Source organism: Malaclemys terrapin, chromosome 10 (assembly GCF_027887155.1).
Source record: "Malaclemys terrapin pileata isolate rMalTer1 chromosome 10, rMalTer1.hap1, whole genome shotgun sequence".
NCBI lineage: Eukaryota > Metazoa > Chordata > Testudines > Emydidae > Malaclemys > Malaclemys terrapin.
This window is the reverse complement of record NC_071514.1, coordinates 19,744,004-19,770,498: the sequence shown is the minus strand read 5'-3', so window position 1 is coordinate 19,770,498 and position 26,495 is coordinate 19,744,004. Positions and strand designations below refer to the sequence as shown.

Below are 26,495 nucleotides of genomic sequence, written 5' to 3'. Positions count from 1 at the left end.
TAAGTATTTGAAAAAGATGCATTCATTTGCTAAACTATCACAGCGAGCATTTTGTTTAGTGAGACATAAGTAGATGTCAGTATCCTGGGCTACTGAAACCATGAGGTAGAAAGCAGAGAAGTTATCAGATCAACAGGGAACACCCACTGAGTTAGCATTATCGTTACTATTATACTGAATCATGCACTCCTGACTCTCACCCTCAGCATCTTGGGAAGCATTAGCCGCCTCTTTAATACAGAATAATTTTTGTTATGATTACACTGGTCTACAGTTTTTGAGAAGACGGCTGCTTCAGAGATAAAATGTGCTATTTATTATGTATTTTGATGTGCTGAATTCAAATATGACAATTAAAACAACTGATTGGGTACTGTTTCTAAGATATTTAAGTTTTTACATTTTATGTCTATGTATATTGTGTAGATAGTAGAGTTTTAATCATAAATTGTAAACCTAGGTCTTTTCATGTGTTTATGGTTGCTTTACATGATAATATTTCACCTGCCCTGTTTATGTAACACTTTAAAAATCAGCAAAAGGGTTATATAAATTAAATTTATTATGAAACAAAAGGCAAAAAACTATTATGTACATAGTTCAGTCCTATTCAGTGTCTACTCGGCGCTTCTTGGCTTGTCTCTTGTATTCATTAAATGGAGCATCTCTTGTCACTGTCCAGCAATAGTCTGCAAGCATTGATGGGCTCCATTTGCCCGGACAGCGTTTCTCCATTGTTGCAATGTCCTGGTGAAATCGCTCGCCGTGCTCGTCGCTCACTGCTCCGCAGTTCGGTGGAAAAAAATCTAGATGAGAGTGCAAAAAATGCATCTTTAGTGACATGTTGCAACCAAGGCTTTTGTATGCCTTGAGGAGGTTTTCCACCAACAACCTGCAGTTGTCTGCCTTGTTGTTTCCGAGAAAATTTATTGCCACTAACTGGAAGGCTTTCCAGGCCGTCTTTTCCTTGCCACGCAGTGCATGGTCAAATGCATCATCTCGAAGAAGTTCACGAATCTGAGGACCAACAAAGACACCTTCCTTTATCTTAGCTTCACTTAACCTTGGAAATTTTCCACAGAGGTACTTGAAAGCTGCTTGTATTTTGTCAATGGCCTTGACAAAGTTCTTCATCAGACCCAGCTTGATGCGTAAGGGTGGTAACAAAATCTTCCTTGATTCAACAAGTGGTGGATGCTGAACACTTTTCCTCCCAGGCTCCAATGACTGTCGGAGTGGCCAATCTTTTTTGATGTAGTGGGAATCTCTTGCACGAATATCCCATTCGCAGAGAAAACAGCAGTACTTTGTGTATCCAGTCTGCAGACCAACCAAGAGAGCAACAACCTTCAAATCGCCACAAAGCTGTCACTGATGTTGGTCATAGTTTATGCACCTCAAAAGTTGTTTCATGTTGTCATAGGTTTCCTTCATATGGACTGCATGACCAACTGGAATTGATGGCAAAATATTGCCATTATGCAGTAAAACAGCTTTAAGACTCGTCTTCGATGAATCAATGAACAGTCTCCACTCATCTGGATCGTGAACGATGTTGAAGGCTGCCATCACACCATCGATGTTGTTGCAGGCTACAAGATCACCTTCCATGAAGAAGAATGGGACAAAATCCTTTTGACGGTCACGGAACATGGAAACCCTAACATCACCTGCCAGGAAATTCCACTGCTGTAGTCTGGAGCCCAACAGCTCTGCCTTACTCTTCGGTAGTTCCAAATCCCTGACAAGGTCATTCATTCAGTTCACCTTGTGTTCTGAGGTGTGGTTCAGAGGAGGAGGATGGGAGAAAATGTGGGTCCTGTGACCTTGATGGTCCAGGACCAGAAGTTTCATCCTCTTCCTCTTCTTCATCTGACTCAAGTGAGAATGATTCTGGTGCATCAGGAACCGGCAGTCCTTCTCCGTGGGGTACTGGGCGTATAGCTGATGGAATGTTTGGATAATGCACAGTCCACTTTTTCTTCTTTGACACGCCTTTCCCAACTGGAAGCACCATGCAGAAGTAACAATTGCTAATATGATCTGTTGGCTCTCTCCAAATCATTGGCACTGCAAAAGGCATAGATTTCCTTTTCCTGTTCAACCACTGGCGAAGATTTGTTGCACAAGTGTTGCAGCATATGTGTGGGGCCCACCTCTTGTCCTGATCTCCAATTTTGCAGCCAAAATAAAGGTGATAGGCTTTCTTAACCATAGTGGTTATACAGCGCTTTTGTGATGCAAAAGTCACTTCACCACAAACATAGCAGAAGTTATCTGCACTGTTCACACAAGTACGAGGCATCTCTGCTCACTTTGGCTAAACAGAAATGCGTCCCTTTGCAAAATCAAACACTGACAAATAAGAGAGCACGACACTGTATGATTTCTAGAGCTGATATAGGGCAATTTGTTCAGCAGAGTGATGTAAGCTTCGTTATGATTGCACCATCCATGACTTCTAGGAATAACATGATGCAATTCATATCATGTATGAGGCAATACCAGCTTCAGATTGCATCATTCATTGTTTTGCTTAAAAAGCAAGTACTGTCCAAACCCAGTCATAGATTTATTCATAGATCCAGTCAAAGATGTATTTTAGTCATTTCTGGTTTAAATTGAGATCCCTTCCCTTTATAACTCACTTATCCTCCGCCATTCCCAAGTCAAGGATCGTATATACTGACCCAATAGCATATCTTGAAAACTAAAGCCAATCAACAATTTTAAGCATCATTTTCATTCTCAGTGACCCAGTAAAGTTTGACTACATTTATTTCAGAAGCATTTTGGCTGTAGAGCAGTGTTATTTTTAAAGCCCCCATAACTCTCTCTTCGTCTTTCAACCACTCTTCCTTCCTTCTCTCTGGAAGAAAAAAGGTTTATTTTGTTCATTCTTTGCCAAAATAGGTGAATTGGAGGAGGGCCCTGTTGTTATTGAAGCTAACGTGGAAAACTTTTAAAATAAATAAAATTTAGTTTTTAAAAACCCAGCTCGAGATTGAGATATGGCAGTAGTCCAGTAATTGTTCACCACCCCTGTATTCAGACTGGCCTCAAACCATTCAATTTCAGTCTAATGGGCCATATTTTTTCTGAATATAAGGTGGGGCCCAACCCCGCCATTCATCTGCTTGAAGAAATGCCATTGGAATGTACGGTTCTATACAATGGCAGGATTGGGTGACAGCAAGCAGATGAGATATTGTAAGCAACCAACACAGTACATTAGCAGCTATGTAAGGCATCTTACTATTTTATTTTAAGGGCTGCCCATCAATGAATTATAAAGACAATATATTTACTGTACAACCTGCTTGCACAGTATCATATTTTAATATACAAAACATCTTCCAAGTAACTGACACTACAATACAAGAATTTACAGTAGTTACTAATGCTGTACTTGTGAACTGTATTCTGCTATGCAAATATTGTAAAACATAAGATGTTTCTTCATGGCTGTACTGCACCCTCCACTTAATCAGGACACAATTCAGTTGGGATACTTCCCAGGATAGCCAAGCTATACTACCAAGGAATTCTACTTAATTGGGATGCCAACATATGAGTAGTGGTACTCAAATAGGGATACTATGTCTTTGTAATGTTCAGAGGCTGATGGTGCTTTGACACCTTTCAAAAATCCTTGGCTTCTGCCAGTGCTTGTTTGCCAAAGCAGAAGTGTTTTAACAATCTCCCTCTAGGCTCTTTGAAACACTGATGAAAATTAACCCTTTTAAGAATGTAAATGGTACAGGACTGGTAGGATGCTGGAAGGCCCTGAATTTGGTAGTTCAATTTTAGCTCAATCTGGATAAAAATAACTGTTGTTGTTCTGTGTGGTGGTGTTTATTTTGTAAGTGACAGACCTATAACATCTTTATTGCTTCAGAGAACCAGCAAGTTAAATGTGAGCAAAACAAAGCAATTTGAGAACCATTTCAGATACAAGCAAAAAGTGCACCACCTCGTTAGTCAGAAATTCTCCTTAATCAGAATGAAAGATGAGCAACTTGGGTATCCCAATTAAGGTGGATTCAGCAGTACGTTATTTATCAAATGCTTATAAGAAGAAGTTACTCACCTTGTGCAATAACAATGGTTCTTCAAGATGTGTGTCCCTGTGGGTGATCCACTTTAGGTGTCGGTGCGTCCCCGCACCGGAGATTTCTCGCAGCAGTACTCGGTCGGGGGAAGGGCGTGCACAGGAGTCGTCTTGTGCAGCCATTGGCATCTCCTGTAGCGCGCACACCCCCGACTGTCCCCTCCGTTCCTTCTCTACCGCAGAGCTTGGCGTGAACTCCAAAGTAGAGGGGAGGAGGAGGGACACACATCTTGAAGAACCATCGTTACTGCACAAGGTGAGTAACTTCTTCTTCGAGTGGTGTCCCTGTGGGTGCTCCTCGCTAGGTGCTTGTAGAGCAGTACCCCACCAGGGGTGGTAGGGGTTTGGAGTTATGTATAAGTGTGTGATGAGAGCACTGTCAGGCCAACGATAGAGTCTGAGACAAGGCCTGGGTCATAGCGTAATGCTTTGCAAAAGTGTGCTCCGATGTCCAGGTTGCAGCTCTTCAAATATCTATTAAGGGGGACATTGTTCAAGAATGCAATCGATGTTGCCATGGCTCGTGTTGAGTGGGATCTGATGCCCGCGGGGGGTTCTTTGTGATGCAGTGGTAGCAAGTTTGAATATAGGTAGAGACCCATTTGGAGAGTCTCTGGGTCACTACTGTAGAGCCCTTGGAGCACTCTGCTGTAGAGACGAAGTCTTGGTGACTTTCAAAATGGTTTAGTTCTGTCCAAGTAGAAGGCTACAGCCAGTCTGACATCTAGCATGTGCAACGTTGCTTCTCGAGAGTTGTTATGTGGCTTGGGATAGAAGGCAGGTAAGTGTATGGTTTGGTTAATATGAAAATTTATAGCCACTTGAACAAGAATTTTGGGTGAGGACGTAACATGATTTTGTCTTTGGTAAATACAGTGTACGGTGGTTCAGCCAACAATGCTCCTATTTCGCTGAAATGTCTGGCAGACGTGTTTGTCACTAGGAATGCGACTTTCATTGACATATGTAGGAGTGAGCAGGTTGCTAGAGGTTCGAAGGGTGGTCTTGTGAGATATTTGAACACAAGATGGTGGTGCAGGTTGGCGTACTTCTAGGTACATGTTCTGCATACCTGCTAGAAAGCATGGTGTAATCGGGTGACCGAATATTGAAGCCCCTTTTATCTGCTCATGGAGGGCCGTGATGGCAGCCAGGTGTACTTTAATAGAACTTATGGCTAACCCCATTTCCTTCAGTTCTAGTAGGTAGTCTAGGATCATAGATAGAGGTGCAGTGGTCGTGTCCAGCTGTTTTTGCTGACGCCAAAGGGAGAATCTTCTCCACTTGTGGCAGTAAGTATTTCTAGTGGTGAGGCAACGGCTATTTAGTAATACCTGTTTTACTTTCTCTGAACAGTTCAATTCCCCATGTTGGAACCAGAGAGGAGCCACCCTTTGAGATGGAGTTTCACTGGCTCTGGATGGAGCGTCAGGCCCTTGTTCTGGGACAGGAGGGCCGTCCGGAAGGGCAGCGGTTGTGGGCACATACTGCTAGACTTGAGAGACACGGAAACCAAGTCTGTATGAGCCATGTGGGGACAATGAGAATGATGTATGCTCTGTCGAGTTGAATCTTGCAGATGACCCAGGATCAGTGGTATCAGCGGGAAGGTGTACATGAGTGATGCGTTCCACAGGAGGAGGAAGGCATCCCCTAACGATCCCGGTGACAGGCCTGTCCTGGAGCAAAATAGTGGACATTTGTGATTTGTTGCTGAGATGAAAAGGTCGATTACTGGGTGACCCCATTTTTGGAATATCGTTCCGAGAACACTGTTGTGGATTTTCCACTCATGTTCCTGTGAGAAGTGCCTGCTGAGGTTGTCGGCTGTAGTGTTTTGGCACCCTGGTAGGTATGATGCTGTGATGTTTATATTGATGCGGATGTAGAAGTTCCATAAATTCATGGCTTCTACGCATAGCAAGTGAGACCTGTCTCCTCCTTGGTGATTGATGTAAAACATGCACGCCACATTGTCGGTGAGAATAGAGATTGAGGTTTCTCGTATGAGTGGGAGGAAGTGTCGGCATGCATTGTGTACCGTGCGGAGTTCCGGGAGATTGATATGTAGTTGGGTTTCCGTCGCAGACCACTTGCCTTGTACATTGTGATGACCCAATTGGGCACCCCAACCTATCAGGGAGACATCTGTTGTAATAGTCACTGATGGGGGGGTCTTGTTGAAAGGGAATCCCGGAGCATGCCTTCCCTGGTGGTGTCCACCATTGTAGGGGGAGGATAACCCTTGGTGGTAGTGTCACACATCTGTTGAGAGAGTGTTTGCTGGGAGCATAGACCATGCTCAACCAGTGCTGCAGACAGCGTGTATGGAGTCTGGCATACTTTGCTATGAAAGTCGTAGCTGCCATATGTCCCAGAATCTGAAGGCATGTCCTCACTGAAGTTTGTGGACTGATGGTCACTGTGGAAATAAGATTGGTCAATGTAGTGAATCTGTGGTTTGGCAATATTGCCTTGGCTTGTATGGAGTCTAGGTCAGCTCCGATAAATTCCAATTGCTGGGTTGGTTCCAGGGTGGATTTCTTTTCGTTTCTCTGTAGACCTAGCTGGTGAAATAGGTTTCCTGTGGTTTCTTGTCGATTGGCACCCTTGAGGAGGCAATCATCCAAATAGGGGAAGATTATGACTCCTTTGTGTCGAAAATGTGCTGCTACTACCGCAAGCATTTTTGAGAATACATGGGGAGCGGTGGACAGTCTGAAGGGAAGGATCCTGTATTGGCAGTGGTTGGGTCCTACTGTGAACCGCAGGAACCATCTGTGGGCATGGAAGTATGCATCTCTCGGAATTGATGTGGTACTGGTTCTACAGTACCCAGCAGTAGGAGGTGGTCTACTTCCTGTTGTAGAAGGTGATTGTGAGAGGGGTCCCTGAAGAGGGACGGGGAAGGGGGGAGGGTAGCGGGGATAGCTGCGAAAGGAATGGTGTAGCCATTTTGTATGATCTCCAAAACCCATTGATCTGTGGTTATTGCAGTCCAGGCAGGGTAAAATGGGTGTAGGCGGTGACCAAAATTGTGGGATGGGGTATCTGTTGGCGTTAGAGGTGTGGGGAGGTGTGCATACCCTCGACCAAGACTTCAAAATTGTGGCTTAGATGCAGATGGACGGGCAGACGAGGCCTGGTTCTGTGGAGCTCGTCGTCTCTGAGCCCATTGTTTGAGTCTGTTCTGAGTGAAGTATCGTGGTTGCTGACAGTTAAATGAGGTGTCTCGTGACCTCTGGTATGGTGTAAAGCGAGGGCATTTGTCAGGCGGTGGGTGTATGCAGAATTGCTTGGGAGGCCTTCCTGGTATGGAGGAAACATCTGTTTGAGATGAGAATAGTTTATCCCTATCAAAGGGGAGGTCCTCCACTTTTGGTTGTAGTTCTTTTGGAATTCCCAAAGCCTGCAACCATGATGTTCTTCTCATAACCACAGCTATTGCAGTTGTTTGGGCAGCTCTGTCCGCTACATCCATTGAGGCTTGTAGCGCTGTGCAGGCTATTAACTGACCCTCGTTGATAATGGCATTGAGTTGAGGATGTTTATGCTCGGGGAAGTCCTCCATGAGATCTTGTATTTTACTATAGTTAGAGTAATCGTAATTTGGCAACTCTGAGCAGAAGGGTGGCTGATGAGTAAACTTTCCACCCAAAAAGGTCCAGTCTCTTGTGTTCTTTATCTTGCAGTGAGGAGTGGAAATGAGGCTATTTACTGCACTGATTAGCAGCCTTTACTAACAGAGAGCAGGCTTGAGGGTGTGAAAACAAAAAATCCATGTCTTAGATTTTTAACAACTTATGTTGTTTCTCCTGCACCTCATGTAAGGCAATTTCTTGGCTGTTTGATACTCTTTTGAAGAGTTCTTGGAACTGTTTCAGGTCATCTGGTGCCGTAGGGGTAGACGGCGTCACCGCTTCATCTGGTGCGGAAGATGAGTGTGGGGCAGGTGGTGAATCATCCAGGTCTGCCTGTGATAGTATCTCTTCCTCTTCTATCTCTGTCTCGGGGTCAGAGGTTTCTCTGTGTGTTAGGCTTCACAGCGTTCCATGTAGGTCTCATCTGTGATGGGGATGAACGTTGAGAGGAGAGGTGCTATGTAGCTCGGGGAGTGTTCAGTGATGAGCAGTGCTGACTGCCAGGGCCCAAGCAGCGAAGCAGGGGGGAAAAAAGCCAATCGGCGACACTTCGGTGGCAGCTCGATCGCGCCGCTTTATTCTTCTGTGGCAATTCGGCGGCGGGTCCTTCGCCCCCTCTCTTCCTCTTCAGCGGCATTTTGGCGGCAGCTCAAAGAGGAGGAGAGGGACTGAGGGACCCACCGCCAAATTGCCGCTGAAGACCCGGACGTGCCGCCCCCCTTTCCATTGGCCGCCCCAAGCACCTGCTTCATTCGCTGGTGCCTGGAGCCGGCCCTGGTGACTGTGGTGCTGAAGAAACCGCTATGTCCTTAGTATGCAGGAGTCGCACTGGTCCCACCTTGGTGTTGCGGTCAACTGTTGGAATGCTGACCAGTGCCGGGTTTGGCTTATTAGCCGGCATCAAGTCTTCGGTCAGTGCCAGTGGCAGCAACATTGATCATGGTGCTGCTGCCTGTGCCAAGCTCTGCACTGGGGTAGTCGGTGCCGTGAAGGAGACTTGATGTCTCAGCTCCAGTGCCGCGCGTTGGGGCTCAGCAGGGGTCCGCTGAGGGACGGTGTTGGAGGAGTCCGGTGCCTCATAAGTGCTCACTCTGGATGAGTGGAGCACTGAAGGTAAAGACCTCGCTGGGAAAGATCTCTTTTTCTAAGAGACCCTTGCTGGAGAGGTCAAGGCTCGCTTCCTGAGTTTTGGAAGTCGGAGCCTTACCAGAGCTCAGGGATCTCGGTTTATGAGACATCCCGTAGGACGTCTCTTGCGGAGGTTGGAGGGATTTCTCCAGCAGAAGCATTTTCAAGCGGAGATCCTTGTCATGTCTTGCCCTTGTGGTTAAGTTGGGGCAGTGTAAGCATTTCTGGGAGATATGAGATTCTCCCAGACAGCGAATGCAGCATGTGTGGCTGTCAGAGACTAGGATTGGTTCACAGCAGGAGTCACACTTTTTAAATCCTGTTGAGCCGGGCATGACTGCAGTTAAGCCTCTCCTGCCTCTCAAGAGATAAGGGTGGGAGTTAATTGTAATGGTAAACTGTAGAAACTGTTCCCAAAGGGGGAGTTAAGCAGAGAAAAAGTCTTCTTCTTTCTTTCTCCCCCCCCCCCCTTTTTTTTTTTTTTTTGAAGAAAAACCTTTAAGAGGAACTAACAAAATTATGTAACTATGTATAGACTAAGACTAACTAAACAATGTAACTAAGCATAGACTAATAAGTTCCTATGTAACTTGTAACTTTTTTTTTTCTTTCAGAAAGTATCTCCGTCTGCAGCCGAAGACGGTTGGGAAGGAACTGAGGGGACGGTCGGGGGTGCGTGCACCAGAAGGTGCCTACGGCTGCACAAGTCGACTCCTGTGCACGCCCTTTCCCCGACCGAGTACAGCTGCGAGAAATCTCTGGCACAGAGACGAAGCGACACATAGAGTGGAGCACCCACAGGGACACCACTTGAAGAAGAAATATGAATTCATTGATAGGCAAACAGTATGTTATTGGCATTTCTATTTATGCTTTTAACTGAACATTATGACACAATTTCCTCTTACTTTTGATCATGCTAATGTCATTGGCTCCATCTCCGATGGCCAAGGTGACTGCTTTCCTGTGCTTCTTAACCAGCTCTACCACTTGTGCTTTTTGTAAGGGAGTCGCTCGACAACAAATCACAGTTTTACACATGCAGGCAACTTCCACAAATTCATTCTCCAGATCAGCCTCAAGTGCATAAGCCTGAAATACAAAATATTCCCTATCAGAATACTGGATCTGTAGCTATAATCAATAGAAGATGTGATGGGTCGGAAATGAGAATTCTTTGCATATAATAAATATTATTTGCATATTCTTTGCATATAATAAATAGGATATATCACTTTTAAATAAAATAATTTCAAAAGTTTTTTTAAACAGCTGAAGCCTTTAGTGGAAGATACTACACATCTCCAGTAAACACAATAAATCAGTCTCATAAATGTATACATATAATCCTAACACACAATGTGAGCAAAGCTACATTTTGTTGTAAAATACTTGATTTAATTACACGTTCAATACAAATATTAACAAAGGGGGAAGAAATAACCTAAAATTGGATACATTAAGTTATTTCAGTCCAGCACTTGACTTTCCAGCTAACTTTATGAGAATTTAAAATGGCCTAATCCAGTGAATCATCAGCTCTGCTGCAAGTGTTTAGTTGCAGATATTCAATGTATCTTTATGGTTCAGCACCCCTGGAGCCTCTTCACAATTCAGACACAGTAAAATGCTGGCAACTATCGTTAAATAATGTCTGGCCAAACTCTGTGGTCTGCCTCTGCCTTTGGATTGACATGTAGCTAGTCCAACTGTATGTGGCATGTGAGCAGGGTCACTGGAAAAATGTATAAAATGTTCCCATTTTGACATATATTGTGCGGTTTCATTTACTGTGTGACAATTTTTCCATTAAAATGTAGGAGGGACAGAAAACCTTCTGAAAGCCCCAGGCAAGAAAAGGACAGGTATCTCTTCAAAATCATGGGAGAGGAAAAACTTCAGGTCATTGGTTTAGATATTATGGAGATGGGGGTTGGGGGGGAGAATACACAAGGAATGGGGAAAAGATCTTTGAAAGGGCTCAGGGGAAAGGGCTAAGGCATGGGCAGGTTGCCTTTTAGATATCTCCGAACAAAAAGGGTAACTAGAAACTTTATCTTCTTTGCCAATTCTAATTTTAAACTCTGCCAAAACCGGCAAACATCCATTGCTCTTCCCATTCCTTTGACTCTCTGAAGAGACTGCCAATGAGGGTGCCACTTAATCCCAGTGATGGTGCTTGCTGGAGGTGTTCACAACTGAGCTAGTGTCTTATTCTAATCTCTTGACAGAGGCTGCTAAACAGTTCCGAGATGATATTGAAGCCACAAATCTGGGTACAGAAGAAAAATAGTTTCTGCAGACTCATGACCTTTCTGCTGGAGAGGATAATCTGCCCTAGAGCGGAGATCTGCAACTTTCCATAACTTTCACAGTGTAGAAAGCAACACATTCTTATGGCTGGAATGCAGCTGGAGAGAGCCATGCATACTTAGAACTACCTTAAATGGCTGAGGATCTTATGGAAAAGCTTAAACAATATTCCCATTTACTACTTCTTTTTCTATTAAGAAACTGTCTGAAGGCAGAACCATTCTTATTCTCAATTTTTAAAAAGAAAATAAAGATCAAAATATATGAACGTACAAAGATTATCATGTATCTTCATGAGCGGCTAATTTCTCAAAAGTGAAGCCTGCGCTTTTAACTCTCTTAAGTTAGAGAGTCAGAAGATCGTTTTGATACTTGTTCAAGATTTCGAACCTGAACTACATTAAAGTAATGTAAGTTTATTCTATTATGACAAGAACCAGATTTCCTAATCAAAGCAAATTGTTTTGGCATCCCTGTAAGATGCTGATATTTAGAAAACCCACTGGAGGTATCTTAATGACATTAATTTGGTGCAGTAATTATTTTAAGGTCAGGTTGTGCTCTCAAACAACAAACATCAGGAAAAAAAACAGCATTACATCTGCCTAATTGCATTCCCTTAATTAATTGGCATTGATTTGTGATATTCCCCTCACACAAGTACTTAAATAATAATAGCAGTGGTCTTTGTCTAGTTAAGAAGGGATAAGATTGTGTGAACTAGTTCTTACTATGGGGCCTTCTCCACTGTGGCAGTTATTAAAAAAAGCTGTACAGAGTTACTCATTTGATTTCTCTTCCATACACATCCAAAAGTTAAGACGTAATTTTTAATTGTTTCTTGCAATTATGTCAGCCTTTGTTTTTAGCTTTCTTATGAAACCATTTTAGAGTTTGGAGAGAAATCCGTCATCGTTAGAAAACAAAACAGACATTATTTGGGTTGGGAAGGAAAGGACAAAACCTGAAAAAACTGACTTACCAGACTATGTCCATTTATGACTAATGCATAATCACCAATGACAGTTTCTTCCAAGACTGCGCCCTGCTTTGATTCTTGCATTTTTTCACAAAATACATGACCATTGGAAAGGTCTTTGCTTTGTCCAAACAAATGTTCTTTCGCTTTCCTTAAAAGAAAAAATGAATATGTTATTATTAATTTTAATCAGACAATGATTTAGAGCTAATTTCAGTTCTGCTGTAATTAATATTACATAAGAGCGAATGTCAGTAGGCAAGAAGAATATTTCTTTTACGTGATGAAGATACTGTAGTACAGTGGTTCTCAAACTAGGGCCGCTGTTTGTTCAGGGAAAGCCCCTGGTGGGCTGGGCCGGTTTGTTTACCTGCCGCGTCCGCAGGTTCTGCCGATCGCGGCTCCCAGTGGCTGCGGTTCGCTGCTCCAGGCCAATGGGAGCTGCGGGAAGTGGCGGCCAGTACATCTTTTGGCCCACGCCGCTTCCTGCAGCTCTCATTGGCCTGGAGTAGTGAACCTCGGTCAGTGGGAGCCGCGATCGGCCAAACCTGCGGACACAGCAGGTAAACAAATCGGCCCGGCCTGTCAGGGGCTTTCCCTGAACAAGCGGCAGCCCTAGTTTGAGAACCACTGCTGTAGTGTGTTTAAAATCTAAGGAAGTAGGTTGTGTAGGTATGGCGGTAAGACAATATTCTTGAGTGTTTTTAAATAACTTAGAAGTTTAATAGCAATCTTGATCTGAGTTTGACCGGAGTGATTTATCATTAATTTGGTATTAAGATTTTCCAGGCTTAGAGGAAAGATAGGTTTGGCACAGAAAATGCTGTAGTTACATTTACAGGAGCAAAGAATGAGGAGAAATTCTTTTTCCAGGAATTCTGGGCAACGTGTTTATTTTATTTTGTAAAACAAAAAAAATATACAATTTCAGAATAGCGTAAACTGTGACCTTTTACAAATTACAGTACAAGTCCATTTATAGAAGTAAACTTATTTAGCAACTCTAGGTCATAAGCAGAGATAGCCAAAAAACAACACATTGGAATGTTGTGAAAATTTGGATCATAAGTTAATAACTCTAGTCTATATCCCTATAACCAGTTGAACCAACCCCTCACCTGGGCTCTGCAATGCTCTCCAACTGGCCTCTGGAAGTGGCACCACCGGCTACTACAGCTATCCATAGGGTGATGCCTTTACAGTTCCCTGATGTTACTGGAGTGTCTTTGTACAGATTAGGCTCCCCTTTTAGTTGTGGGCTATGTTCTTTGTCATGGTCCTAGATTTAAATTTTGCCCACAGTCCTTTTATTGCAAACTCCTCTTGGTTTTTCATAAAATTGTCATACAATTGCTTTATTTGAGATTTTTTTTCTGAAGGTTAATTACTTTCACTTTCTGGAAATTTTGTATGCATGCAATATTGTGGGTGAGGTAATATCTTATTTGACCAGCTTCTGCTGATGAGAGGGACAAGCTTTCTGCACTTCCACAGGGCTCTTCTTCAGGTCTGGGAAAAAGAAGAGCTCTCTGTGAGCTCAAACGCTTGTCTCTCTCACTGTTGGAAGTTGGTCCAATAAAAGATACTATCTTACCCACTTTGTCCCTCTAATATCCTGGGACCAACAGGGCTACAACAACATTGTATATATTGTGACAGATGTGGGACGACTCTGTAATAATTTATAAATGGTGTATGTTGACCTGCATACTTTATTGTATGAATACACTGATTTAGTTTAATAGCAGACCATAAGGAAAAACAAGCAGGAAGGGAAGAATAGGTCAATATAGGCCACCCCTCATCTAATATGTGAGGGCTGGTACAGCATAGTGGCAGAGCCATAGGTTCTGCAGAATCTGGCTGGACCTCCTGGTTGAGCCTACCAAACTGGTTTTGTCCAGAAGAGCTAAAGCCAGGCAATAACAAAGGAAACGGATTATAAGGGACTCTCTCTCTCCAAAGAGGAAGTACTTGTTGGGGAGCTATTCAAGGAAACCAGATTGGCACAAGAACCTTCTCAGATGTCTGAAGACGTTAGGCCCATCTAGGCAACTATCACTGGATGGTAGGGCTTTAGGGAAGACAGACACGTATCAACTGTTTGTTGTTTTAAAATCCTTTTTCTCTCAATGCTTTGTTCCTACTCTTAAAATAAACAATATTTAAGAAGGCTGTTTTGTCACTGAATACCAGTGGCCACAAACTCCTGAAGAGAACAGCTAGTGTCAAACCCAGTCAGATCTGCTGGGTAAGTACAATTGATCCTCAGTGTAACATACCCCACGGCACAGTCTAAGAGTGGGAGACACAGGCTAACAACTGAAAGGGCGCACTCTGAGACTAGAAAAGAGAGAGCGAGAGGTGCAGATAGCCCTGAAACCATGGCATATATTTCTATATATTTTCCTTAGATTATGACTTTGTATATGAAATAGTCTGTGACATAAGGGCCTGCAATTACATTTAATAGGCCCTGATCCTGCAAAGACTTCACCATGTGTGTAGCTTTGTGCATATGAGTGCTACTATTTACTTCATCAGCGGTTACTCACAGGCCTAAAATTATATACATGCTGAAGTTTTTGCAGGATCAGGCTTTTATATTATGACAAAAAAATTCTTTTAGGCACGTGAAGAGGAAGATGAATTTAAAGTGGAGACTTTTGATATGGATTATCTAAAAATCTTCTAATTAACAGAATTTAGAAAATAATCTCTCTTCTGGGTTCTATATAGTAATGTATGAATTATTCATAAATTTGAATTTTCATATTATTGACCAAGATATTAACAGTTGCTATTGAACAGTGATATGTCAAATGTCTGAATTTGATATTTTGCTTTTTCTCCCTTTTTTTCCCTTTCGTGAACTATGGTTTACTATTTAGCTTTGAATATTTTTCAAATTTATTTTATTTTTAATATTCGCTTGTCTTTTTAGATTTAGAAAAATAATACACAGAATTACAAGAATCTGGTCTGAACAGACTCTTAAACTTTTAAGAAGTTCAGATCAGAATACTGATCTGAGCTTTGTGGCTCAGATCACAATGTTTAATATGACATGTTTTATAAATCTATGTTCATTTTTTGAAAAAAGTTTCAATTATTGGTTCAGTGAATAAGTTGTTTTCTAAACAAGAGGCAGCTTCTGCATAAAATACCAAAATAAATATGCTGCTCACCAGAGTCCAGGATTTTCTTATTTATTTACAATGTCTGCAGTAAAAGATAGCATACTTTTACTTAAAATACCCAAATCTAGTCTGTATTTGCAGGATATCATGGTGCTATATGCCTACTTCCAGAACAACATGTCTATTATGCAATGGAGACAAGGAGTACCACAGCAGTGATGCAGCTGGTCTCCTGGGAAAGGGTGTCTTCTTTGTTCTTTGAAGGCCACCTGGCGGTTGATCTGGAAATGGCACAGAGACAACCAGTGCATTCCATCCCAAAATCACGATAAGGGTAAAGTCAAGGTGCTTTACACAGGAAATAAAAGATGACACCAGAATGAAACAATAGATAATTATGCATGTTGTGAGAGAAGAGGAACGGATACTAAAGAAGCTACTAATAAAAAGTCCTCGGGGGGGAAGAAAAACTTGCATTCTGGCACAAACCTGAATTCAGAAAATATACATATTAAATAACTTATTTTGTTACCCATTTTCTGTCTTACTGAAGATGTGTCTTAACACTAACTTTGATCTAAGCATCATCTTCTATTGGATCCCGCACTGAAATCAAACCACAGTGTTTACAAAATCACCATATATAGCCATGGAAATGACTATAATATCATAAATTCAGTATTAAAAACTTCAGTGGAGGGAGAAATTTTAAAACTCTTAAGTTCCTTTGGCTTGGGAGAATCAGACAGTTTGTTTTAGAACATCAAATCAGGAAATACCCACTACCTACATAAAGAGTTAAAAGTTGGAGGTGATAGGCCACTTGTTCTATTAGAAAGTTTATATAGATAATTCTCTCCATTCTCTAAACATATATTTTAGCTTCAGTGACACAATATACTGTGCATGCAGACTTCCTAGATGTGTTTCTCAGAAACAAATATGAGTATTTGTGGGTTTCCTGTTTAATTAAGTCCTTTTCCAGTCTGTACTACTGACTCAATTTCTGCTCTCCTTCATCAGTAGCCTATTCCCAAAAGGGTAAAATGCAAGCCAGGATTTACTTGTATTCAGTGATGCTCTCACATACATGGTGGAATTCATATGGGTTTACATATCCGAGGGCAGCACTGCCTTTTGTTAACTAAAGCTTTCTTCTACACCATTTGATAACTGGAATCACATATGGATATGTAGTTATTTACATTGCACAATGCAACTACATCACCCAACTTTTTGACAATCTTTTGACTATGCAAACCACAGTACACATTTGTACCTCATTTCTGCCTATCTTCCATGTTTCCAAGATTTTTTTTAAAAAGGAAGAATCATTTACTCTGTTTCACCATGTCCATATTTGGTTTCCACACTGCTTTCTTGCTTGAACCCTGGCCTAATGCTCTATGAGTGATTTTCACCTCCCACGCCTGCGCAAAGCTCGACAATTTATACCCAAATTGATTCCTACATAAATAGTTTATGCAAAAATAGAACCCATGTTAACATAACTCATTTTCATTGAATCAAGGCCATATATAATGTATAATGCTTAACCAAATTACACAAATCACAAAAGGCTAAAAAAAAAGTGTTTGTTTACTTAAACGGTTGTATTATGTAGTTTCCCATTATTCAGATTGAAGATATATTAGTTATAAGAATAGGTTGGGACTGAAATGCCCAAACCACTTGGCTGGTGCTAAAATACCAAGGGATAATTAGGTAAACTGATGCCTTGTTTGTCTGATACCCAAAATAGGCAAGAATTTTATGTCCATGGTAATTACAGAAAAAATTAGAAATTGCTATGTTTGGCTCTAGTGCAAGTAGAAAAAAAAAACATAGAAATGCAAAAGAGACACAAATAAGAGAACTGAGAAGGAACAAAATTCTAAACTTCACTGAGGAAAAGTAGAAGGGAGAGAAAGGCATGGCCTACAGATCTTTAAACACATCTATTCAGTACGCTGTCTGGAAAAGATGGAAGGATGCGGCTGCCTGTAAGGCATTTTCCATATTCTAGTAAAATTATAATAAAACACTGTAGAAAGTTTGGCACCATGCATTCTTCCAGTGCTACTGACCAATACTTAAATACATGTGCAACTTGTTTCTGTGTTAAAAAAAAGAAAAGGAAAGGCTCTTTTCCTGCATAAGAGTAAGAACTGAAAGGGCCAGGATCTATTATGTTGGCATATTGTCTGTGTATTTCCCAACTGTGCTGTGAGTGGTAATAATTTATTCTATTCCAATAAAGGAAATTTGCATAAATTTCCAACAATGAAAATCACAATGCCAGCTACATGTATCATTCAAGAAGTCCCAGCTACCACACTGAGAGAGGAGATAAACGTGTGTGTGAGAGAGAAAGAAACAGAGGTTGAGATCTATGCCTGTGTCGGCACTATTTCTAACAGTAATTATTCTCCTATTCTCCAAATTAATATTACAGGGCCTAATCTAGAGAAACTGCTGACATTTCCTCTTCCAGATGAAGTGATAATGGCATCTGTTCTAACCGCTCCACACATAAGCATAAAGTGATATGGAAGGCAGCAGTGGGAGTGAGTCATGGCTACGGAACTCATGACTATGTATATACAATGGCCCTATCACCCATGCAGAGTGGGAGACAACCAGTATTCTAGCTTGCAGACTGGAGCAGTGGCCTCAAGTCACTGGTTGTTGCCTTCAGACAAGCAAGTTGGCACACTTTTATGCCAACTGACAGGACTTTAACAGATGGAATCTTAAGGAAAGGGAAAGCATCATAGGGAGAAAGTCTAATTGGAGTAACAACAAGGAATCCAGTGGTACCTTAAAGACTAACGGATTTATCCCAAATAAATCCATTAGTCTAAGATGCCACCGGACTCCTTGTTGTTTTTGTGGATACAGACTAACACAGCTACCCCCTGATAATTGGAGTATTCTGTGTGCAAGGAAGAAAATAAGATAATGTATTTTAAATGTTTTTTTACCTGAGTTCTTCACGCACTTTCATTACCGTGTGACCAGCCACTATGAAAATCTCATTCATGGTGTCAGTGAGCATGTGGCAGGAATAACCAATGTTCATGGCAGTTTCTGAGAGACAATAATGTCAGTTTTGCTTAGGATGGTTGTAGTTAAAATCATTACTTATTTATTTTGTAATGTCAACAGAGCATATTGAGAGTACAGTACTATCATAATGAGAGTAATTCTCTAACACAATTACTGGGTTTGATATAAATGTATTACTAAAAATGCACCTTCCTCTGAGCTATATTTTATGGTTATTATTTATAGTGAAGTAGTACTCAAAGTCCGACTGAGATCAAAGCCCTATTGTTCTAGACACTGTTCAAACACATATTGAAAGACCGAAGGAGTTTCTAAATAGACCAGCCAGACAAAGTGGGAAGGGAAATTGAGGAACAGAAAAAAAAAACTTGCCCAAGGTCAAACAGATGATCAGTGGAAAAAAGCAGGGATTAAAACCCAAGTATCCGAACTCCTAATACAGTGCCCTATCTGCTATATCACACTGCCTTCCATATGAGGAGTAACCCATAGACAGTCACCCTTGTGCACTAGAAAAAAAACGGAGAGATTAAACCCCTATAGGGTCATCATTAGAAAAAAACTGGTATATGCTATTTAACTATATTTTTGTAGAGCTTGTATTTGAGATTAAGATGCTCAAGTACACATGTGCCATTTGAGAGCTTTTTTCTCTCCACTGCGCACCTGTGGCAAGTGCCATATCCAAAGAATTTAGGTCCCAAAATCATGCTGGGATATTAACAACTGAAAATATTATACATACTGTGCTGCTCAATCTCAATCCACAAATACCAAAACAATTGGTAGAACTTTTTAGATGGCTTTACAAGACACAATTTGTATTCACTGTTCCATACATGACCCCCATCCAGGATCCTGCACACTGCCCAAACAAATACTAGGGTCACGTGGAGAGAATCCTGCCCCCAAGGCCATTGGCTATAGTATACCTTGCTGGAGATGCTCTCCTCTGCTAGGGTGGAGGGTGTTCACCACAAAATCCAACAGTCACACCTCTGCTGTCCTCCCGGCATGCCCATGCACAACTCAATGTTACCCTCATTGCTCTGCCTTAATGTGCATCAAGCCCCTCAGAGCTGTGCTTTATTAATAATTTATAAATGTTAAATAACAATAATGTTCAAGGAAATGTGCTCCCTGCACTCCATGCAAGGGGACTGTAGAAATCGCACTGCATTTAGGGTTTTCTATTACCCCACCCACTTATCCCCAAAATTACACAGTATTAATGAATTACCTTGCTTGTCTCCTGTTAGAACCCAGATCTTAATGTTAGCTAGTGATAAACTGGCAATTGTTTCTGTAACTCCTTCTTGTAACTTGTCTTCTATAGCAGTAGCACCTAGTAACTTTGTAAGGAAGCAGAACATTTAAGTGACTTTTTACAAACTTTGCAAATTCACTTAGTTAAACTAAGATCTAGGAAATATAAACAGGATAAACTACATGGTTTTAAACATCTACACATAGATAACATCAAGTCAAGTCAAACTTTAGTACAATATACTACCCTTGATCTACATTCAGCGCTTCCACTGAGAGCAATGGAAATTTCCCCAAGTCTCAAAGGCAGTCTACAGTCTAATTTGCATCAAGAACTATATAATAAATAATTTCATGGCAATCTTGGCTGGGGATCCCCTGGTTTTGGGGGTCCCTCAAGCCCTTTTCTTGTCCAACAGGCAGGCAACAGCAGATCTAGAATCATTATCTTCTAGGTTGTAGGTTCTGTGTCAGCTCTTTTAATATGACTCTATCTCCATATCAGTATCAGCCAAAGGCATCCTTATGGAAAAAGACCAAGGATGAAACTGAAGGCATGGGTATAATACCACAATGGGACATAATGTGAATTGTAGTTTATGTGTTGCCCCTTTAAAATAATCTGCAGAGACCAGAAGCTGAAATATCAATATTCAGTCAAGGCAACAAAGGGTGCAGAATTTCAAAGGATTTCAGTTGGGGTTCAGAAGCAGGGCCAAATATGGCCCTCAGATACATATACTCAACTCACATTGACTACAATGGGAGTTGTAAGTGCACATCCAAGAGTAGGTTTTGGCCTTTACAAAGAGAGGAATTGGAAAGAGCAGGCATGGGAGAGGAACAGCTATCTGAGTGGTCAGAGGAAGGGAGTCACCATAACTTATAGGGTAAAGGCAAGAGTAAGTTTTAAAAAATTCTATTGTTTTAATTGCATATATTACATATTGAAGGTTGGCTTTCTGATTACAAAGCAGCATGGATGGTCTTTTCTGAAATGGAACATGCATGTGACTTGATGAGAGTTTTAGGGGAAAGAAAATGGCTGCTTTCTTAAATTTAAAATAAAATCAGGTTAATTTCTATTTAAAACGAGTCAGTTAACCATGGGGAAGAATCCCCTCAATGGTTGCCTTGAATATCTTAAAGCCTAACCACAACTGGCCTAGACATTCATTAGCATTCTTCTAAACAAAGAGGGGCATTGACTGAATATGAACATATATAAAGACTATGACCGTCTTGCTTGTAGCACAGCATCAGGAACGTAAGAGCATATAAAAGTATCAATCTATAACACAGCATCACTTTGCAAATATGCTTTTCCTGTGCTACATCTCTAGAATATACCATCATGTCTTTTTCAATCTCTTCATATGCTGCAGCAAGATGTTCATTCCTGCTATCAAGTGAAGTGTTTGCCTCCTGAAGTATTTTAAACCACTCTTTAAAGTGCTCTTCAGTCAAGTTTTTGTATGCAAGGGCTAAGGTCCGAAGGCCTTCTCCAGCAAACTCCTGTCACATAAAAATAAAAGATGAGCAGTATCTATCGGAACAACATGAACTAAATTAGTCATAACCACATTATATTAATTTCCCACTCTGTTAACATCTTTCTTGATTATGGGGTCAATAAGCAAAGGTACTCTAAGACACCACTGAAATTAAATTCTGATAAACCTTGTTTCTGGGGGATTTAAACTCTTCAGGTTTCTTTTACTTTGAGGTAAGGTTGTGGGCACATTTTCTCCTTATAGCTAGATTTTGTTCTTTAAAAAATAACTTGAATGATTTTATATAAACACAAATATTCTAACAAGAAATTGGAGTGCCTAATATTATTTTAACGCCAGACCTGAATCTAAAAAATGGATCAATGTTAATAAGCAAAATGTTGCAGTCAGACAGAGCTGAATGTGAATTGGTACCTAAGTGTTAAACAGATGAAAGTTTTAACCTTGAAAGGCAGCTAACGTACCCAGACTACTCTCTTTAGCACAATTAACTAAAATACTTAGCACGGCTTTTGGTGCTACCACATATAAACAATAAATAATAATTTCATTGTGAACATTATCACTAATCCATCATCTTAAAAGCATAATACCCATGTACCTAGGATGGTATCAGTGGAAGAACTGTAAGAAGCTGGACCAGATGATAGGAGTAGAAATGTCTCAAGCAGTATGTGAATCACAATAGTTCTATGACATGGCATCATGGCCTAAGGTGCAACCTATCTGTTATGCTGACAGTAAAGGCTTTAGAGTGAATGGGAGCTGTGGTTGCACCACATCTCTGATCATCAGCATCCAAATTTGAAACCACTGGTCAATACACATAGATATGTATACACATGTTAACAGGTTAGGCCCTTCAACCTAATCATAGAGAGAAACAGATGTAAAGCTGACAACCCAACACTTAAAAGTTGTGAAAACATAATATCATCTGATATGTTGGTAGCTCATGTTAATTAATATAGATTCTGATCCTGCATCAGGATTGCCTGGTGCAGACTCCTGGGCTCATGCAGAATCCCACAGGCAACCCGTTATTTCTTTAATATAAAAATGATTGCATACATGATGTTATTCAAAATGTACACATTCTGACAGATTGCACTGCATATTAGATACCTTTATTATCCAAAATATATTCCCTCCTTTATATCTTAGAATTTCAATGACTGACTTTTTTCAAAGTCAAACAACTATCATGAGCAATTTTACTGTTAAAAACCAAAAACATTTCAGGAACTGTCTTTGACCCTGCAGCCCATCACAACAAATCAAATGGTTTACAATGCTTCACTAACAACATTTTTTCATCTTCAATGAATATTTGAACATCCCCTCTTCTATTATACTTCTATTACAATTAATATATAAACAGGAATGATAAAACTCAGAATTTAATGGCTTGAAAAAACAAGGAGGCTTTGGAATTAAATTAATATAATGGAAAGGGGAAATTAGACTGATGTGAAAAAAACCCATAATACATCAATATATAAGTACGTATTCCCTTAACTTTACTAGGCAAGTATGAAAATTCAAGGTCTTTGCATTTGAACAACTGCAAAGATCAGATGTGTACGATTCCAGCCTTGCTTTCATAAAAAACATGTTGGCCTTCTGGAAAACATTAAAAGAAAACCAAGAAAGCTCTATTACAGAGACGAAAACAATAGTTATGTTTGTAACCAATATTACTAAACCATCATACTGTATACTTAATGTCAAAGGAGTATTTTTTTAAAGACTCATGGAATGGTTTGTATTAAATGTGGACACTTACAAAGAACATGAATTCTAAAAAAATAAATGAAGGAAATGAGGACTTTATACAGTTTCCCTTAAAGTTCACATTAGATTAGACCCTCAAACTGAATAGAAGAGACCTATTTTCTTTAACACCATATTACCAAACTGGATACTTTGTATCCACAGCCACAGATTCCCACTGGCTTTTCACAAGGGACTCTAAGGACTTATAAGGATACCTTACAAACAATGTAAATATACCAGCTGTTTCAGGAGTTAACAGTGCACCCGAAAAGCTCTGTCATTTAACTGGATTTAACTCTCTGGTCAGCCAAGGTGAGGCTGAAATTTAAGAAATTCTGACTCATTTCAGAGCAGAAGGCCTATTAAGGTATTGATTCAGAAAAGCATCTATATTTAGGAAAGTACTTAAGCACATGTTTAACTTTAGACTTAAGCCCCTAAGCGCATGCTTAATGGTAAGTGTGTGTTTAAGCGCTTTTCTGAATCAGTGCACATACCTCAAGATGATCTGATGTCAAATCCATTAATTCTTCATTGGAGGGATGAAGCCTCTCAAATAAAATAGTATCTGCTCCCTTGCAATAAAGTTTTATCTGCCCGTCTGGGGTTTGAACTGAAAAAGAAAAGAGAAGTAGAAATTAAGACTGAAATCATTACTTTTTCTTTCATTTTTTTCAAATGTTTATTTGACCTACCAGGTCTAATTAGATGTTTTCTGTACATATCAATAAAAGTACAGCAATCAGCACACAGAAAACAATCCCATCACCTGGGTAGGAGTTAAGTACAGTTCATGTACTCTTTAAAAATGAACAGAACACATATTGATACATTTTTCAGCTACAGATTGGGCAAAAACTGGAACCTCTCAAATCTGAACTCCTTTGAATTTCAGAGGGATGGGACAGGTACAAGTCCCTGGATCTGAAACCTCTCCATCAGTGTTGCTTTTGAATCAGATTTTTCTGTTTCTGCATCAGCTGTGCCCCAAAGTCTCACAACAGCAGCTGGACTTGCAAAACTCCAACATTTGGAGCTAGTATATCATAACAGACATTTGCAAGATTTTGCTACCATCAAATCTGACTCTGAACCTTACCCCAATTAAATCTCAAATCCAAACCTTGAACTTTAGTCTAACTAATCTACATCTAAATCCAAATTCTGACATTCTCAGCCCATCTGTAGTTACTATACACATTCATTCTCCCAAAAAGTCTTCATAGAATCATAGAGAGGAAGGACTGGAAGGGACTTCGATAGGACATCTAGTCCAGTCCCCTGCACTGAGGCAAGACTAAATATTATCTAGACCATTCCTGTCAGGGTGTTTGTCTAAACTCTAACCTCTTCTTAAAAACCTCCAATTAAAGAGATTCCACCACCTCCCTAGGCAATTTGTTCCAGTGCTTAATTACCCTTACAGTTAGGAAGTTTTTCCTAATGTCTAACCTAAAACTCCCTTGCTGCAATTTAAGCCCATTATTTCTTGTCCTGTCCTCAGTGGTTAAGGAGAATAATGTATCTTCTTTATAAGAACCGTTTACATACTTGAAGACTGTTATCACGTCTTCCCTGAGTCTTCTCTTCTTCAGACTACATAAACCTATTTATATCAGACCATTTCTCCAGTTTGTCAAGATAATTTTGAATTCGAACCCTGTCCTCCAAACCATTTGCAACCTCTCCCAGCTTGGAATTGTCCACAAACTTTATAAGTGTACTCTCAATGCCATTATCCAAATCATTTATGAAGATTCCCTTAATTCTTTTCACAAGTACTGCTATTTGTCTTTTTATTTTCTAATGACACAGATGAGATAATTCCTTCTGCATCATCTCAGTTTGTTTCTGTTGGAATGAAGTACCATAACATGAACATCACTTTACAGCACAGAACCCTTGAGGAAAAAGCAAGATAGCAAATAGTATTATGAAGGGTACTCAGGAAGAGAGTACTGTGTAATCTCAGGGCAATAGCTTCTGAGACAATGCGCAGCTGTATTAATGAGAGCTGGAAGGGTTCCAGAGAGGGACTGATCAATTGTTGGTGATGGTTTTCTGCCTCAGAAAAGAAGCAGATTTATGCCAGAACACACTTGTGAGCACCTTGAGCAATTAAAAACCAGGCATTTTATACATATATTATGGTGGATACAGAATCAGCTTGAGTTTTATACATTTTTAAAGTATGTGCAACAACTACTTACTATTGTCATTTGCACCACATAATGTAACTAACCAGTAAAAAATGCTTAGCTTGACTAGAAAGGAGTAAAATTTGAGCAAGTTCAAGGTGGAGAAAGTTTCCCACTGGACAATATAGCAGGCCGATTTGTACAAATTAACAGTTGCATTATGGTACATACAATAGTTGAAGTATTTCCACTATATGCCTAATATTTACATTGCCGTCCACAAATACCATTGAACTATCATTTTGAAAGAAGTCTTTTCTGTATAACATATCTTTTGTGCTGTCTCTGCCCAGAGAATGTATTTTTAAAAATAGTTTGAGGTTAATCAGACAAACTCTTTTTCAGTTACAAGGCTTTTAAAAAAAGGTAGTTTTCACTTTTAAAAATCTGCTCTATAGAAACTTTTTGGGGCACTCATAACTCAGACATCTTGCAGTAAAAACTTCAAACTTGCTTTATCCTCTAATCCTCAATGAGAACTAGTGTATAATGATATATTTACCAAGTTGGAATGCAAGACATTTTAGTTACTACTTTTGGTCTCCATATGTGTTTTAATTTCTATGAGAGAACTGGGGAATTTCACAAGCTCCACTTAATTTAAGCAAGCGCTCTCTTGCTCTCTCTCATATTAAAAAAATTTCCAGCCTTTTTCATGTGAAAACCCAATTAATAGGTTTGCAAGTTTCTCTTGGTGATTTTTCCTTAAGAAATAGATGGGTTTCTTAATAGTGCTTTATTTAAGGTCCCTAGCTAATAAGTGGAAGGCTAGCAGAGATGTAACGTACAGTTGGTGTTGGAACTAGAGTAGATCGGAAAAAATTCAATGAAACTTTTTTTGTGCATATTTGGAGATTCATCAAAATTGAAACATTCTACAGAGTTGTGTCAATTTTGGTGAAACTATGAAGGAAACCAGGCAGGGCTCCAATGCAGCCTGCCAGGTTTCCTGCCTGCTTATCCATCTGCCTGGTGGGATACTGAGAACTCTAGCTCTCAGGCTTACACCTCCTTGACAGCCTAGGCTCCCAGGGTCCACCAGCTCCAAAGCAGCCCACCAGACAAAGTGCCCCACAGCCCATTCCAGAAGAATTTCAAAATGTTTGGATTTTTTTCCAAATTGGAACCAAATCAAATTTTGAAATGTCAAAATCTTCCACAAAATGGAATTACTGTTCTCCGCCCAACTCCAGTTGGAACCTCAGTTGTGAGGAAGTAACTGCTTCTTGTTATTTAGCGGGCTCCTATTTGTGCAGCTCCTTTCCGAGTTAATGGGGTTCAACGTGGGAAGTAGCTTTCAGAAGAGATTAAACCAAACCAGAGCCTATTTTTCATCAAATCTTCTATTACCCTCATTTTT

At 40.4% G+C, this 26,495-nt stretch overlaps 1 protein-coding gene across 1 annotated transcript in view; it reads right to left on the bottom strand.

Moving 5' to 3' along the window:
* Positions 1 to 26,495, bottom strand: part of ATP8B4 (ATPase phospholipid transporting 8B4 (putative)) — a 170,594-nt gene that overhangs the window by 20,061 nt on the left and 124,038 nt on the right. Inside the window, 6 exon segments of the mRNA XM_054043060.1 lie at positions 9,789 to 9,972; positions 12,176 to 12,323; positions 18,297 to 18,402; positions 19,622 to 19,733; positions 20,998 to 21,162; positions 23,435 to 23,550. Coding sequence (XP_053899035.1) covers positions 9,789 to 9,972; positions 12,176 to 12,323; positions 18,297 to 18,402; positions 19,622 to 19,733; positions 20,998 to 21,162; positions 23,435 to 23,550 — 831 coding nt within the window.